The sequence below is a fragment of the Simochromis diagramma genome, unplaced genomic scaffold, assembly GCF_900408965.1.
Source record: "Simochromis diagramma unplaced genomic scaffold, fSimDia1.1 OVJJ01000602.1, whole genome shotgun sequence".
Taxonomy (NCBI): Eukaryota; Metazoa; Chordata; class Actinopteri; order Cichliformes; family Cichlidae; genus Simochromis; species Simochromis diagramma.
In genome coordinates this window covers 13,069,055-13,085,604 of record NW_024387040.1, presented here as the reverse complement: position 1 = coordinate 13,085,604, position 16,550 = coordinate 13,069,055, and the positions used below count along the sequence as shown (strand labels likewise).

General features: G+C 38.4%; 1 protein-coding gene across 1 annotated transcript in view; it reads left to right on the top strand.

The window, feature by feature from the left end:
• Window positions 1-16,285, top strand: part of LOC120741228 (cadherin-18-like) — a 180,656-nt gene extending 164,371 nt beyond the window's left edge. Inside the window, 2 exon segments of the mRNA XM_040043994.1 lie at window positions 8,799-9,050; window positions 15,458-16,285. Coding sequence (XP_039899928.1) covers window positions 8,799-9,050; window positions 15,458-15,963 — 758 coding nt within the window. The 3' untranslated portion in view covers window positions 15,964-16,285.
• The last annotated feature ends 265 nt before the right edge of the window (window positions 16,286-16,550 follow it).

Sequence of the window (16,550 nt, the reverse complement as noted above, 5' to 3'; positions counted from 1 at the left end):
TTTAGAAATAAAATGATGCTCTTCACAGCAGACAGTATCAAAGTGTAAATGCATAGTGAGGTGAAAGGGGCAGTCAACATTTTCTTTGGTGCCTGCTTCACTGTAAAAGTTTAATCCAGTGATTTACAGACCTTTGGTCCTGGCAGCTTTTCTGTGTAGGGATAAAAGCTCCTGATAGGGTATAACAGGGTAAATTGGTTTCACGTTACAGATAAGAGTGATTCAAAGCCCTTCTTGGATCTGAGTCTTTTGAAAGATCTGCTTGTATTAGGGAAACCAGGGCATCTTCCTGGAGCCAGGTGTTAGAGGCTAGTGCTTCATGGGTAATGCATGCCTGTGACTATTAAGATTGGCGAGGACTGCATCATTCAAGTTTTTAAAGCTTTTGAAAATCTACACGTCCAGTCCACATGCCCATCATTTGAAAATATTTCTCACTCTTGCAAAATGATTCTTTCAAAAGTTCTTAGATTTATTATAACAGAACCGTCTGCAGTAAAATATTCCCAAAGCATTAAATAAAAGGAGCTCTTCATTCTTGAAGGATCGATGGCAAGAGTTAGGGTTTTTTTCATGCTGTTTGAGTAATAGTGCTTTTCATTTTAGATTTCGTTGAGATTTCAGTGCATACCATCTCAGAGGCTCTTGGTTTTTGACATAGTAGATCTTTTATATAATCCCATAAAGGATCACCCAATTATGTGTTATGGCATGGAAAGAGTTTTTTAGAGATACATTATACCAAAAGGAAGAAAATCACATTACACGTTATACAATAATCATAATTTGTAACTTTCAAACCTCCTCGTATTTCCCCATTATGTTAGCATAGAAGTACTAATGACTATCTTAACTCAAGATGTGCAGTTGTCCAGATGAAGGATTGACACCTCCAAGTTCTCTCGGAAGCACATGTGCTTCTATTCCCACATAGCATTGAGCTTACCATTTGGCACTTTGTGATCTTTTAATTCGCTTGCCTACTCATTTATACTACAATTCCTTGTCCACTTAGAATGATTCATATCACCTTTTATTCTAAAGTTGTCTCTCATCTGCATAAATCGCTCTCTGAAATGTTAAGCTGCTGGACTCAGAATTCATGTGGTTTCAGTTCGTTCAAATATTACAGCCTACATGTGCTGCACTCAGAAAATGGTGTAAAAAACATATGCGTAGCTTTTTGCTTGCACTCTGTGTTAGAAGTTATCTGCCTGCTCACGATATATGAGTGAGAGTGAGAGCGAGGCACAGTGAGCCATACTGTTGACTCCACTGTCTGATAATTAAAGTAAGCTCTTCACACTCAAAGCAGCTTCTTTCATTTCTGTTGTAGCAGACCAACAGTTGGTAGCAGCTCTCTGCCAAGGCCTAATACCTCCCTCTGTTGTTGTGCAACTGATGAAAATCCCCCTCAGTCACTCACACGGCTAACTCTCTCATGACCTCCTTTCCGTCTCAGTTACCATTTGCACAATGGATCGCCATGAAACGTGAATTATGGTGGCTTTGTGCCCAGATTTTTGTGTGAGAAAAACAGGTTCAGCTGGACTCACTGATATATTTTTAACTAATTAACCAATTAGAATCCACCCTTTCATTCCTGATATTTAGTATTCACTTGAAAAGAAGATGACAGCTAAAGTTCTGTGTGTGTTTTGGGTTTTTTTTTTCCATCAAGCTATTTCTTTACTTCACCATATCACATCTAATATCATGTTACTGCTAATGCGCTTCCTGCAGAGATGTGCAACAGCACTGACTCTGTTTCACAAAATCACATCAGCAAAGAGGTTGAGTGAGGATTTTTAGCTAAGAAAGGAAAACACAGATTTAGTCTTAAAATTAGATCAGTGCCTTCTGCTTGCAGTGGAGCTGAAGCCAGGACACCTGAAATACTGAGCTGTCATGCAGACGTGTTGATGCAGCTGAAGTGGTGGATGCACTACAATAACTGCAGGTCAAACTCCTACAGCGTATTAGGCACCATTAAAGCTGAAAAGCAAGGGGATGCTTCTGCTCAGCTGCTCTGGGAAAGCACTTTGTGACAAACCTATTCTGTTAAAAGCCCTTTAAATATAGTCAACTTGACTATGCCTACATTACAATGACTGAAAATTGAATGCCTCTTTGATCTTGTTATCTGTCACATTGTGATGGCATTTTCTTCTAAAAAGGCAATTAAACTAAGGCTATCATCTCTGAATAAGCCACATACGTAAATAGATCAATCGATTTCTGAAAGCATCTTCTTCCACTATACAGAAGCCGTTATAATATTTCAGTTAATCAGCCGTTCTGAAAGTAACGCTGTCACGCCACAGCAATATGGGACGTTTAATTAGCTTTTATGTCATTCACACTTCACTTGCAATTGGTGTCACGCTGCTAGATTCCCAAGCACCTATTATCTGCTGAAACAGCATTGTTTGTGTAGACCTGTCATGTGCTGCTTTGTCAAAACCTATAGCAAACAACTAAACGCTGTCACAAACTCACACTGAAAGATTTGATTAGTTTTCCTTTTATTCATTTGAAGTTCAATTGGTTTTCTAAATGATCAGTCGTAACATTTTCTTGGCTTTGCCCTTGTGTCTGTGAGTTTTTTGTTTTGTTTTTTTTCATCTATATTTTCTTAACTCTCCTAACTACTTCCATTCTTTTATTTTGAAGGCTGATCCCTCAGGTTTTTAATTCCTCATGTTCTTCTCTTCCCAACCTCACCAGTGTCTGTTTAAGGTTATCTGTGTCTTATCGCTCTTCACCCCAGTGTGTAGTTTCTCTGTGTGTCTTTCCTACTGTAGGTCTTTGTCAAGCACTTGTGCACACTTTGTGTGTTTCCTGAGTTAGTCTTTTTCCCCTGTTGGAAATTTGCTTTTTCCTTGTGGATTTTTTTCCCCCTGCAACCCTGCTGCAGGCTCTTTTGTTGTTTCACAATGTTGAGATTAGAGTTCCTTTTAGTCATACCTCCTGCCAGTCAGTCTAGCTTTTCTGTTTCCAACTGGGTCCATTTTTTTTAACTTAACACAAAATCATGGGGGCAAAAACTCATATGCATAAGCTTATGTTATCATGAAAGGCCACAGCAGTCACGTTTTATAATTGAACAAATGTGATGCAGTAACAAAGAGGTGCACAACGGCATCCTGCAAAAGTAAAAAGATGAACCCATAATTAACTAAACATGCAAAACACAACCCTTCATCACACATGATAACCGTAAACTCAAACACAAACTGCTATCTGTTGTCACTGAACATATTGTCATAAATTAAGCTGAGTCCCATTAACCTTTGTTCAATATAAGGAGGAGTCATGTGAAACAATGGAAAGAAGTGTTGATTGTGCATGAAATGTCTTGTATTTTCTCAAGAAAGATATATTAGGGCACAGTCACATAAGCCTAGACACAAGTCGATGATCCTCGTAGTAAGTTCCTCTGGCTGTGACCAGTGTCACTGGATGACAAAGAGGGCAGTGCAGCAAATCCTCCTTGCGATTACTTGGAATTCCTCTGCAAAATTCCCATGGTCGCCCATAGTTTGGAAGATGCCAACCTGTCTGAAAACACTTGCCTTTTATCCTCCAAACTACAGTGAAACTTCAAAAAGTGCAATACAAAGTGGATACAGAACAATCACCTCCAAAATAAATGTTTGTAGTTACCTACAACTTTTACTTTGAAAGCAAGCCTTGTCCATTTTCACTGGACGTCACTGTCACTCAGCGAGTAGTCTGCGAGTGCTTGCAGACAAGTCAGTGTCATCCTTGCGAACCACGGGTTATTTTGGCAACCTGCTACCAATCAAAAAGAGGCTTTTAGTGCACCATTGTATACCTTTTATCAATCAATGTCATTTCCACTCACCAATCAGTCATACAAAGCACATTTTTCCTTTACAACACTTTCCCCTGACTTAGTCTCCAGGCCTGTGTGAATGGGACTTTGAAATCAATTTCACAACAACTGACAGAAACCTTGCACTTACAAGCATTTTCCCCTTACAACCAGTGGCTATCAGAAGGTCACAAAGATGTCTCTAGGAGTGTGTGATTGAAATCTAACCTAACCTATATATTTAGTCTGATTAGTCTCATTGTACAGTTTCTCAACCCAGTAACCTTTAGCAGTAGGTTGGTTGTTAAACTGCTTGCCAGCAGACATTAACCTGGTTAGCTTGAGCTACACTACATGAAAATCCTCATCAGTTTTAGTATTTTCATATAGTACGACAGAGCATATAAGCCCTCCCACAATATCAAATATTTGGTAGCATTATAGTTTCACAGTGAATTATAACCTTAATTGAATTGGCAGAAAACTGTGTTTCTGCATTATTCACTCAATTTCAAGTGACCTTATTTTCTCTGATAAAAGCTTATTTGGAAAAAAGAAAAAGCACCTATTTTGTTTAAATAGGTCATAAGACATTGTGCTTATGATGTGCTACCATACCACATTAAAAAAGTTATTTTTTCTGCCTTTCTTTAGAAACTAGCCAGTGTCATTCATCTGTGATAAATGATACAGTCTCAGCATCCAAAGTAAAAGAAGTTTCAGCAGCATTGAGTGATTTATAAGGTGACACAGGGATTGGTGCCTTGTGCCAAGATTGTCAGATTTGATTCCTCGCCTTACACTTTGACACACTTCTTTACTGAACCTTATCAGAAAGTGTTTTTAATACTCTTTGATATTGTAAATTAAACTGTTATCTGAGTTTCATATTATTGTCTTATGAATTAACTGTGAGATTGTAGCCACAAATTCAATATACTGACACATCATACTTACCCTTAAATTAATTAATAAAAGTATTGCTGAGTCTGTAACCCCTAAATAAACATATTTTCTTATTGTTTGTATGTATAAGCCTGTACAAACATCTGCAATGGCTGTAATCATTAACTTTAAGTACCCACGTTTGCTCTGTGACCCAGAATATATTTTTCCCAAAATAGTGGAACTATAGAACGATGTTAAATTTCAAGTGGCAGCTAAGAAGAAAGTTCGTGCTGAATCCCATCAGCGGCACCTACCTACACACACCCACCAAAGTTCACAAGGAATCCAACTAAGTGCATGTGTAGGCAAGTGTGAAGTCTGCAGAGATGTGGTTGCGTCGCATGTGTCTATTGTTGGTTTATTTTAGCTCTATTTTTATTTTTTCAGGCACAATTCATATGTTCTATAGATCATCAGAACAAGGATTCCTTATTCACACTATGACCATTACCAATAGGAAAATACAACCCTGAGCACACAATTGAGTTCATAATTGACTCATTATTGAGTAAAGACATTGCCACTAACTATCCTGATCATCTCTGCATGTCTACCAAACTTATTTGATAGGTCTTTATAATAACCATGATTAATAAACTGTAACATTGTAGTGAATTAAACTGCAGTTTTCATCTGTTTGAATAGAGAGCAGTTTCACTATATCTTTTATTTTGTTATTAATCATTATTAACCCTTAGATGTCAAAACACAACTTGTGTTCATCTCTCACAGAACAACAGCACAAATGGGGACCTTGGTACAAACTGACACTAGCAATTTCTAAACAATTACAAGTGCATCATAAAATATTGTGTGTGTGTATTGATACCATCAGAATGTCATGGCAGCAGTGTCATAACTAATGATTAATATTAATGCTGTTATTTGTCATTTCATGGTTAAGAGCAAAATAAGGCAATAATAAAGTTTAAATAACTGGCTATTTAAATTTTATCATAACCACATTTTATGAAACTTACTTTTTTCTGCTGTAAAATTTCTGATGCACTGTATAAAAAATGCCTTATCTCAAAAAAGGAGAGACTGGAATGAATAAGTGGCACAAAAGTTATGTAAGTGATAACCAACATCATGCTAATGCTTCTGGTAAAGTAAAAAAAAAAAAAAAAGGCCATTTTAAAACCCAGTGTAAGGAGGCTTTCACCATGCTGTAGCAGACACCAGAAAAAAAGGAGCATTTTTTCTAGTGATTGCCAAAATATTACTTTCCTAATACTTTCCTAAAAACCAGATCTTCTCTCATTTGCTGTTTGATCACCTGTCATGTACTGCAAGAAATGCCACATGGTATTGGAGACGCCACATGGTTAAACTGAGACTTTACGAAAGAGTACTGTGTTTCCTCTCACGTGGATTCGGTGTGCTTGCAGATGGCCCTTCTCGCTGCAGTATTAATCAACAAGCACAGAGCTCTCCTCCACCCACCTGTGATGACAGGAGGTTTAATGTGAAATTAGCATGACATAATTGATGCGAACTTCCTCGCTGTGGTCTGTACAAGGACCTATGCTGCTGTGGAACTGTGCTTCAAAGTGCACAAGCTCTGTTGGAGAACATCACTTACACAGAGCTTGTTTGTCTCTGTGTGCTTTAGCCTCCTTCTCCATCCTCAATACTCCTTCCTTTGGCTCACACATACATACATTCCTCCTCCATTCATCCCCATGCATCGCCCTCTTCTGCTCTCATCTTCCACCTCCCCATCTTTCTCTCTTATTATTTGCATATCTCACACTGCACTCTCTCAAAACCCCCACCCATCTGCTTGCTGATACAGTGATACTGCGAGTCTGACTTAATAAAGCTTGAAGTACGTGTTGTCATTCCAACTGTCGATCATTATAATTATTCATAGATGGAGCAGAGATTGGAGTGGGAGGCGAGGTCTCTGAGCAGCAGAGCGATAGTACAGCATGGCGGAGGTGTTTTCACTGAGTGCAGAGAAAAGGTTGCCCTTGTGCACGATTCAGCATTTTTGAAACCTGAAATATTGCACGAATATGTATCAGCATGCAATGTGTCATCTGCTAGTTTCTGGGTAGCCAGTCATGTGAGGCCCAAGTTCTTCATCCAGGTAGCTGATTCACCCATGCATATAGCTAAACTGAACAGGGATGGCAAAGCTGGTTCTGTTCAAGGATAGTACTTTGATACATCATCATCATTATCTTTACGTTATTATATACCTACATGTCTTACGTCCAGTTATGTGCAATACCTTAAAAGTATGCTTATGCTGCTGTCCTAGTGTTCATGTTACATCTGTTAATGTTTCCAGATTTTGCACACCGATGCACGTTTGTCTTCAAATTCATGAATCTACCGCCAAATATTAAGATTTGGACTAGTATGTATCGCACTTAAGTTGTTACTTAAACCTGCAATGCATCTCTTACACTGGAAGAGGGGAAATTCCTTTTCCAAATTGAATATACAATACAATATAACTATCCAGTTTTATGTGTAGCTCATATTTTAAGTATGTATTTGTCGTTATGCACACACCTATACCAGCAGCAGCTAAGTTGTCATTAATATCCCAAAGGAATTAAAAATAAAAGATCTCTAAAGCTTGGTGAAGCTGCAGCATATAATTATATATCTGCATAATAATCTGCAACTGATGCCACCTCAAAACCCTCTGTTCCCATTAAAAATCTATTAATGGAATTTACTAATAAGGCACTGTGTCAATTTTGCAGATTAAAGGCGTAGACACAAGTATTTATGCAGCTGGCCGTTTTGGGAGTTTCCTTTTTGGAGCTCAAAATCTTGGAAGGAGAGTTTTCCAATTGGTCATGCAAACCTGATTTACTATCCTTTGTTGTAGGCAGTTTACGGCAATTTTATTGTTTTTGGAATGCCAGAGGCATCAAAACAAGTGTTTTATTGGCATGGGTGAATCCCGTCCTGTTGCTCTTCACTTAGTCATCCTGAATGTTTGAAAACCAAGCCTCGCATATGAATCTTGCCCTTTATCAGAGCTTCCAGTATTATCCAGAGAATTACTTTTTAAACCCTCAAGATTCACACACAGCTCAAATACAATTTCTTTGAGAAGAATTTTCTCTCTATCAAATTCATATTGAATTTCCTTCAATTACCTTTCATTGATCTGAATTGCTAAACTCTTCCAGTGGAGAAATACACCAAGTAAACCTGAGCTTACATTATATTGTATATATATTTTTCTTATTAGATGACTTGCTTTCTCAGTGGTTCTTCTTATATTTTGGCCCACTACTTTGATGGTGTTGACTCATTGAAAGTAAACTTTGTTTAAAGATGATTGTACTGTTGGAAGATGTTGTTTGAATTTTTGTGTCCTGCTAATTTACTTTGCTTTGTAAATCCAGCCCTTAGATTTTATATATCTGTAATTTCATTATTAAAATAAATATTTGCTACTATACTCCCCAGTCTGTCCAATAGATGTGGTGAGTGCACACGATTATAAAATGGTACATTCAGGGTAAAGGTTAGTAAAATATTAATGTAATTTCCAAAGATGATTTTTCAGGGATTTTGTGTCATTTGCTTCAGTTTTATTGCTCAGCCTTGCTATAGAACCTACTAGAAGTCTACCTCATTTCCTTTTTTCCCCAGCCTTTTTACTTTTGTTTATCTAAGTAACATGTTTCATTAACAGAAATGTTTCTGCAAGGGCCAAGGTGATCTGCTCTTTTGCAGCACATTAAAATAGTAAATGAATACCTTTGAAATGAATTAGCTTTGGCACACAGGAAAGCTGTAGAGTTTGTAAGAAACCGACCAGCTTCGAATACTTCAAAAGAAGAAGAAAAAATAGCATTCACAATACCCAGTGAATGCTTTTTTTGATGTATTTAGCTAATGACACTTATACATAAACAGGAAATTATATACTTCACAGGAAGAGACATCTGACTAAAAAGAGGAACCAGAGAATGAGTCTTTTTAACCAAGGACACCATTTTTTTATTAACTCTTTACTTTTGTTTTTCTTTTACAGACAGTACAGCCAGCATTATTGCAAGACGACGCCGTTTCAACCACCTGACACAGGAGCTCTACGAGCTGCCCATTGTAGTGTGGGACGGTGGGGAGCCTTCGCTGAGCGGAACCAGCACCTTGACCCTGCGGGTGTGCCCATGCCAGCGCCATGGCAGGATCCGGATGTGCCAAGGCGAAGCATTCCTATCATCAGCAGGTCTCAGCACGGGGGCCTTGATTGCCATCCTGCTGTGCATCGTTATCCTGCTGGGTAAGTTGGGACAGCCACTGTGGGGATTTCGGCAGGGGGGCGCTGCCCGGGGGCAAATATATGGAGGCCATGGATGGAGGAGATGGACCATAGAAGTGCAAGGAAGAGTGGGAGGTTTTGAAAAGCTATGACAAGGGCAGAGGATGAAAAGGCGTGTGAGGACACAGGTAGAATCTGGAATGAGGGTAGAAAGAGTTAGAAGAAAAGGAAGAGCATGTGAAGGACAGAAGAGAAGGAGAGCACACAAAGAAGAGTTTAGAAGGAAGGTGACTAAAAAGGAGATGGGAAGGACAAAGACAGTAAAAGGTGAGAGGAATGATGATTGTAGGGTCAATACGAGAAGAGAGAGGCGGTGCGTACAACTGACAGGCTATTATGAATGACGCTGCGCCACTTGAAGACGGGAACTTTTTTAGTCTGAGGCAACTCGATTCAGAAAGAAATGTGAATCCAATCAATTTCTTTAAAATTGGGAATTTAGTTTGAGTCTTCTGTCTTACTTACAATCAAATCTCTTTTTTTTAATCCTTCCATCACTCCCTGCAGGGAAAGTGTTTGACATTGCATGTTGTGACTAGAAGAGCATAGGACAAGCTTGGAAGGATATGGTGACAACCAACATAGATACCACTCTGCTGATTTCATGTGTGAAGGATGGGTTATGCGCCACGAATATAAAAGACCATCAGAAATACAGTGAAAATACACAGGGCTTATTTGGTGTTGCCAGCTTGTCACAGCACCGAGAAAACATGTCTTCAATGAAAATGCATGCCTTGTTACTATGGCAACCCCTCTTTGCAGTGACAGTAAGTGATTATATATAAACTTGGAAACATGATCTGGCTGCATGAATTTAGAACGTTGGACAGCAAGCATCAGAGGTCAGACCAAAAAAAAAAAAAAAATCTTTGACATATATTGAAAATTCAAACAGAAGATTGAATGAAAATTGTTGAATTTACTAAAGGTGTGAGGATTGCTGCAAACCAAAGTACATCAGAACATGATTAGGAAAAACTATGTAATAACAAAGGTTCATCAATGCTCCTCTCCCCTCCTCTCTTTACTGATTGTCTGTGGACATTAGTGCATGAAGGTTATGCATATTCATACCAGCTTTCTTCGTCCTCTATGCCAGCCTCTGGCTGAGACGAACAAAAGGCCATCACCACTGTTTGGTGCAAACCCTTGAGTGAGAGACACATGCTGAATCACTAATCATCAGCACAAGAAAGAGCCTGTTTTGAACAGAGAAGCAAAGAGAACAAGGAAGAGACACAAAATATCACACCTGCTTTCTTTTTGTGTTTCACCTGTGTTGTATTTTGCTTTCACACTTTCTAGTCTCAGGTTCTTTGTCTCTCACGTAGCGCCTCTCGACAGAGGGTCACCCGAAGAAATTTGAGATTTTGTCAGTGTGTCCCAGTCAAAAAATAAAAATACATTCCACTCCGTTTATCTTCCCATCATTTTTCTTGCCTGTGTCGTTTTTCATAATTCAACATCTTTTCACCATTCCTCAAAATTTGGCACCTCTGCACCATTCTTTTACCAAATATAATGAAGAAGTAGCTTAATGTCGGATTGAAATGATGGCGCGCGTTCTCTAAACATGATATGCTCATTTTTTAAATTCCCCTGGGAGACTTCTTTTGCATGTCATACACTCCTCTCCCCCAGTACTGTCAGGCTAAGCATCTCAGTGTGTTTAGGCTTTGGTACTAGCATGCAACATGTATCTCGACATTTACCGCATAATGATGTTAAACTTACAGGCCTTTAATCATCTTCCATTATATTGCTGTCATTGTGATCAGACCTCAGTGCAAATTAGGAAGAGCTTATGTACACATGGAGTATCCTAAGTCAAAGAAAGCAACACAATGTGCATGCACTGATTATTTTGAAACTCTTTGCAGCCTTTGAGAGTTTGCTTAAGCTAATTAATGTGCAATAATGAATATGCTATAAAACCTGGACCAGAAAATACAAAAATCTTTTTTTAAAAACATGTAAACTATAGCTAGCTGTTTAGTAAAGAGAAGTGGTACCAAATCAGTGTATCACCTAAACACACAGCGCGCACAGTTTCAGTTCTTGCTCATCTTTGCTTGTCAGTGTGACTTGTCTGTGGCTGATTGTTTTCTGTTTGTCCGATTAATGTCCGTGCTTTATCTCTGTGCCCTCTAATAAGCCATTTAATTAGGCCTGCAGCAAACCAGAAAGGGATGCAAACTAATGATTCAGCTGATAATGACCTTTACGCATGCCTTAAATAGCTTAAAATATTCATAAGCCCATCATTGTTTGGATGTAGTTTCCAATACTAATATTAACGCACTATGGAGGAAATAGTACACTATTACTTTACTAGCTGGGTTAAATGAGGAATTTTAGAATAATCTCTACAGCCTCCTTGATATCTAAACTCTTATGAGTTTGTACTGACACAGATTACCATAAATATCATTTCAAGGGTAAGATTTAAGTTCATTTTAGCATCTTATTTTATGTAATAAGCCTTGAAACTTGCCTTTCGTTTTAGTACAAATAAAATGGCTACTAGGCAAAGTGTCAGTGTTAGTCTGATTGACTCATTCTTTTCCCTCAGGACTCCATCTCTTATTTACAAACCACATTTTTTTCTAATAATGATTTTAAAGCCTGTCTTGCATATTTGAAATATAAATAATGAACTCCATGGCTTGCATATTGATCCATAAAAATAATAGAAGTTCTGTAGCAATGTTCCAGTTAACCAAGTTTTACTCTCTTTGACCTTTGGTTTGATGCTTATGAGTTTCCACTTACTTATTATATCACACAGGGCAAAAGTTCTAAGCTACTCCTCATTTCTTTAGTCTTGCTTCCAAGGAGCCAGACACATGGTCCATTGGTCTTGAGCAATAGGCTTTCTGAAAGTTCCTCTGTGGACACTGACTGCTACTATTTCACTCATTTTCAGTCCAGTCCTTGTACCTGATCATTTTAGGAGGGATCACACAAAAAAGGAAAACAAACAAAAGCAAACTATTTGTGCTTTAGTTAAATCTATGAAAAGGTCCACAGATAACACAGTTTAACAGGCGTAACATAGTATCTCACAACAATGTGATTTCCAAAGACCAATTAGCCAAAGGTTCAGAGTGTCTTGGCATGTTGTCCAGCATGTCATTAAAACGTTAAGGAAACTGGTTAACTAACTGGAGGATAACAGAAAGGCTGCTGTGCAGAAGTCATGGATTTACCTCCCCAGAGTCTGGACCTCAAAATTAGTGAACCATTCTGGGATCATCTTGACAGAGAACAGAGTAAAAAGAGCTTTGGGATGTCCTTCAGGAAGCCTGGAGAACTATTCCTGAGGACTAGTTAAAGAAATTTCAAGTAAGATTGTCTAAGACGGTTCATGTCCTGCATACAACATGGTATGCAGGGTGCTCAGTTGCAGACAGGAAAGTACTGCAGAGGGTCATCAACACAGCCCAGAAGATCACTGGCTGCTCTCTGCCCAGCCTGGAGGCCATTGCAAACTCTCGGTACCTCAGCAGAGCTGGCAATATCATTAAGGACTACTCTCACCCCAGTAATCAACTGTTTGAACTATTACCGTCAGGCCGACGGTACAGGTCACATAAAACCAGGGCAAACAGATTCAGGGATAGCTTCTTTCCCAGAGCTATCACCGTAGTAAATAAGCACAAAACAATTGAACCTGCTTAACTATACCATACTTGCCACTGTCACTATATTATGCTGCTACTCATATTATCATTATATGAATTTTGCTATTCTGTATATATCGTACTTATTATTGTTTGAGTACTTTGGTTGTTTTATTGTACTTTTTATATTTTATACTTATATTTATTATTGCATTTTGCACCAAGGGAGTGGCACTCCAATTTCATTGTACCTTGTACAATGACAATAAAGGCTATTCTATTCTATTCTATTCTATGTTGAAGAATAAAGGTGTTCATACCAAATATTGACTTTCAAGCTTGTTAGAATTGTACAAATCCTTTTTTTGCCTTATATGTTGTATTTCCATATTGCTCTACCTAGTTCCCATTTTTCTAGCAAAATATTAGGAAATGAGCAACGGCTAAAGACTTTCGCACACTACTGTAGAAACCTAATTTTATAATACAACACAGTCACATCTCCTATAATCACATAATAAGTGTGACTTGTGCAACAGTCTCTACTGTAACTGACACAAATCTGTAGACTCAAATAGTGCTTCCAGTGCCATGAGTGTTATACTGAGCAACACATATACCCTATAGCTGGTATAGGCTAGCCACATGGAATGACCTGAATAGCCCATTATGAAGCTTTAATGGAGAAAGTGTATTCCAATATAGTTTGCACAGTGGACGGGAATATACTTTAAATGCAAGTAGATCATGAACTGTGGAAACTGCTGTCTGGTGTATGAAATGCCAGCAAGTAATAAAGGTGCGTTTTCTCAGAGTCTCAGTAACATTTTTACTGTATGCTAAGGTTGTTTACCTCTAAATCACAGCGAGGCATTAAACTGCAGATAGCGCAAGAGAGACGTGGTGCAAAACAGTTTTAACCGTATCAGCTACAACACGTGCATGACAAAGTTAAATAAATAATCAAAAAATAAATTGTTTCCTTTTTCTGCTCAGTGATTTTCCCAAGTTGCCTCACACAGTCACACGGTGGCTTTGTGTAATTGGTTGCTTTAAACAAGCTGAGTGATAAGCACTGTCCCAGACAAATTGCATTTTTCACCCTCTATAACCCCACTTGGGCAAAGCACCAGGTGGAATAAAGTTTAGGGGGGTTTTGTACAGATTAATCACCCTTTAAAAAAAATATTAAAACACAAGCATGGAAAAAACACTCAGTGGTGAAACTTTTAGTGAATTTGAGTGTAATCACTTTATTCATCAGGTGTATGAGGGTATAGTGAGACAGGTTTTTGTGTGTGTGTGTGTGTCTCACTGCACCAAAGTTGTTATCTTGCCATAAAAAAAAAAATCAAATATTAAAGACATGAAAAAATGTCTCTTTATACATTTCACTATTTGAGTCCTCATGCTTAACTTAAGGAGGCTAGTTTAATTCAGATCCATAGATCTAATCTAATAAGAAGCCAAGCAGTGTTACAAAGTTGCAAAAATAAAAGGGTGTTTTTGTGTTATGTATAGATTTTTTAGTTCTGATGAAACTCTGCACTTTGGCTTTACTTTTTTTCTTACCTACAAAATTGAACTACTGGAATAAAGTCTCCAGTGGTTGACTAACTCAAGTTTGAAGAGAGGATGTTTTGAGGTACACTGACAACAGAACTGCTTTATAGTCAGTTACAGCATGCCGAATCTACTGCAATATGTATACAAAAAAATGTTTTGCTTGAATAAATACATTCGATCAGGTAAATGCATTGGTGCATCCCTGAGGTTATGAAAGCTGAATCCTGTTAATCTTTATCCAACACATCACCTTCCTATCTCTCACCTTGTATGCGTTAGGTGCCTCATCATTACAGGCCGATCTAACACAATAGTGTGTTGCTTTTAGGTGAATATAGAATATAACAGTTAGATGTGCAATGCCAAAATGCACAGTTTTTTCTCCTGGTAGCTTTCAATGCAGCTTCAGTGTGAAGCCCAGTCGGCTCTGCGGTAATACTGATATATCTCACTTGTCTGTGCTAATGTAACTTAATGAACTCCTTTTAGATATTGCACTGCTGTAAAAATTTTCTTCTCTCACTGAAGCCATTTTATTAAATAAATGTTCACATTAACATATTGCTAAGAGGTCATCATTAACCCAAAGAAGCATAACTCTCATTAGCTGCAGTAACAAGTTTCAAACTCTAGCACGTTATCAAGTATTACTTGACTTCATGACTTCATTAAGAGTTGGAAAATATATTTTACACTGTAAGCTACTTGTCAGTACAGACATTTGGCAACATCAGGCCGTATTTCCTTTAATGTAGATGAGCAGGCACATTCTTTCTATTCACATAAAACTTAGAGGTCATTGCATGAGAAAAGTATTTGAAATGTTGGACATTTTGATTGAATATGAGGTTGAATTGGCTCCAGCAATGACTCTGATGTGCACATCGCCACCGTGTCAATCGTTAGCATTCAAATAGTAATCAGGGATTCATTGCTAATGATTTCTAATGCTTCTTACTGGTATCCAGCTTTTTAGCCCTGTGTTATTTTAAGCATCCTGGTGGAAATTATATACTGTATATATGCCAAAAAACCCAGCTTTGGTGCAGTGATTTTTTTTTAAGAAACAAACACATTTAAAAGGCCCGACATTAGCACATAGCACATTAGCATCTTTTAACTGTCCTCACCATGATTAGCACTAACACTGCAAAAAATCTTTTTTCTGTGTTGCAGCAATTGTAGTCCTGTTTATTACTCTAAGGCGGAGCAAGAAAGAGCCCCTTATCATCTCTGAAGAAGACATTAGAGAGAATGTGGTCACCTATGATGACGAGGGCGGTGGCGAGGAGGACACGGAGGCTTTCGACATCATCGCTCTTCGTAACCCGGCTGCCGCAGAGGAGCTCAAATTCCGACGGGACATTCGCCCAGAGGGGAGGAAACATTGCGGCCCGCCCCGCATCCATCGCAGCCCGTCTGTGGAGCTGGATGAGGTGGATGTGCATGAATTCATCAAGCAGAAACTAGTGGAGGCCGACATGGACACTAGCGTGCCGCCGTACGATTCACTTCAGACCTACGCTTATGAGGGTCAGGGCTCACCTACAGGATCCATCAGTCCTTTAGACTCACCCGGCACACATTCGGAGCAGGATTTTAACTATCTGGATAACTGGGGACCCCAGTTCCAGAAACTAGCAGAACTCTACGGAGATCCAGAGTCAGATGTGACGACCTAGTCTGTGATTTCAGTCTTGTTCAAACCAAATCTGTTTGAAATCCGTTTTTCAGATTTTCAGTGAAGGATATCAACAAACAGATATGCTAACTGTTTCAGTGGTTTCCAACTTATACTGTTGAACTAAAAAGGACTGCTCTATTTTTATTTATTTTGTTTTTCATTTTGTCCCTTTGGATCATGGGTCGTTCATCTGGAAGCATTAAATCAGATTTTGAAAAGGAAAAACATAAATATGGGGAAAGGAAAATGATATTTTCCTTGTTGTATATTTTTTAATGCTCAATAAAGTCCTGAAATCCATATAAGTGGATATGTGAAAATTTGTACATTTGTCTTCTTCCTCCAAGCATGGATATAACAGCACAGCATGGAATTATCATGGTGGGAGGCATTACCAAAGCTATTCGTGATTCAACACACAGAGGATGGTGCTGAGGCAGCCATATGCGCAACAATGAAACCTCCAGCAAAATGAGCTTACAATGTGTTTTGTTTATTTTATGTGGTTGTTAGGCTGACTTCTCACTTGTTAACTAAGAAAAAGGAAAGTACTTACTTATCCAGTTAACCATCTATACCCCAATA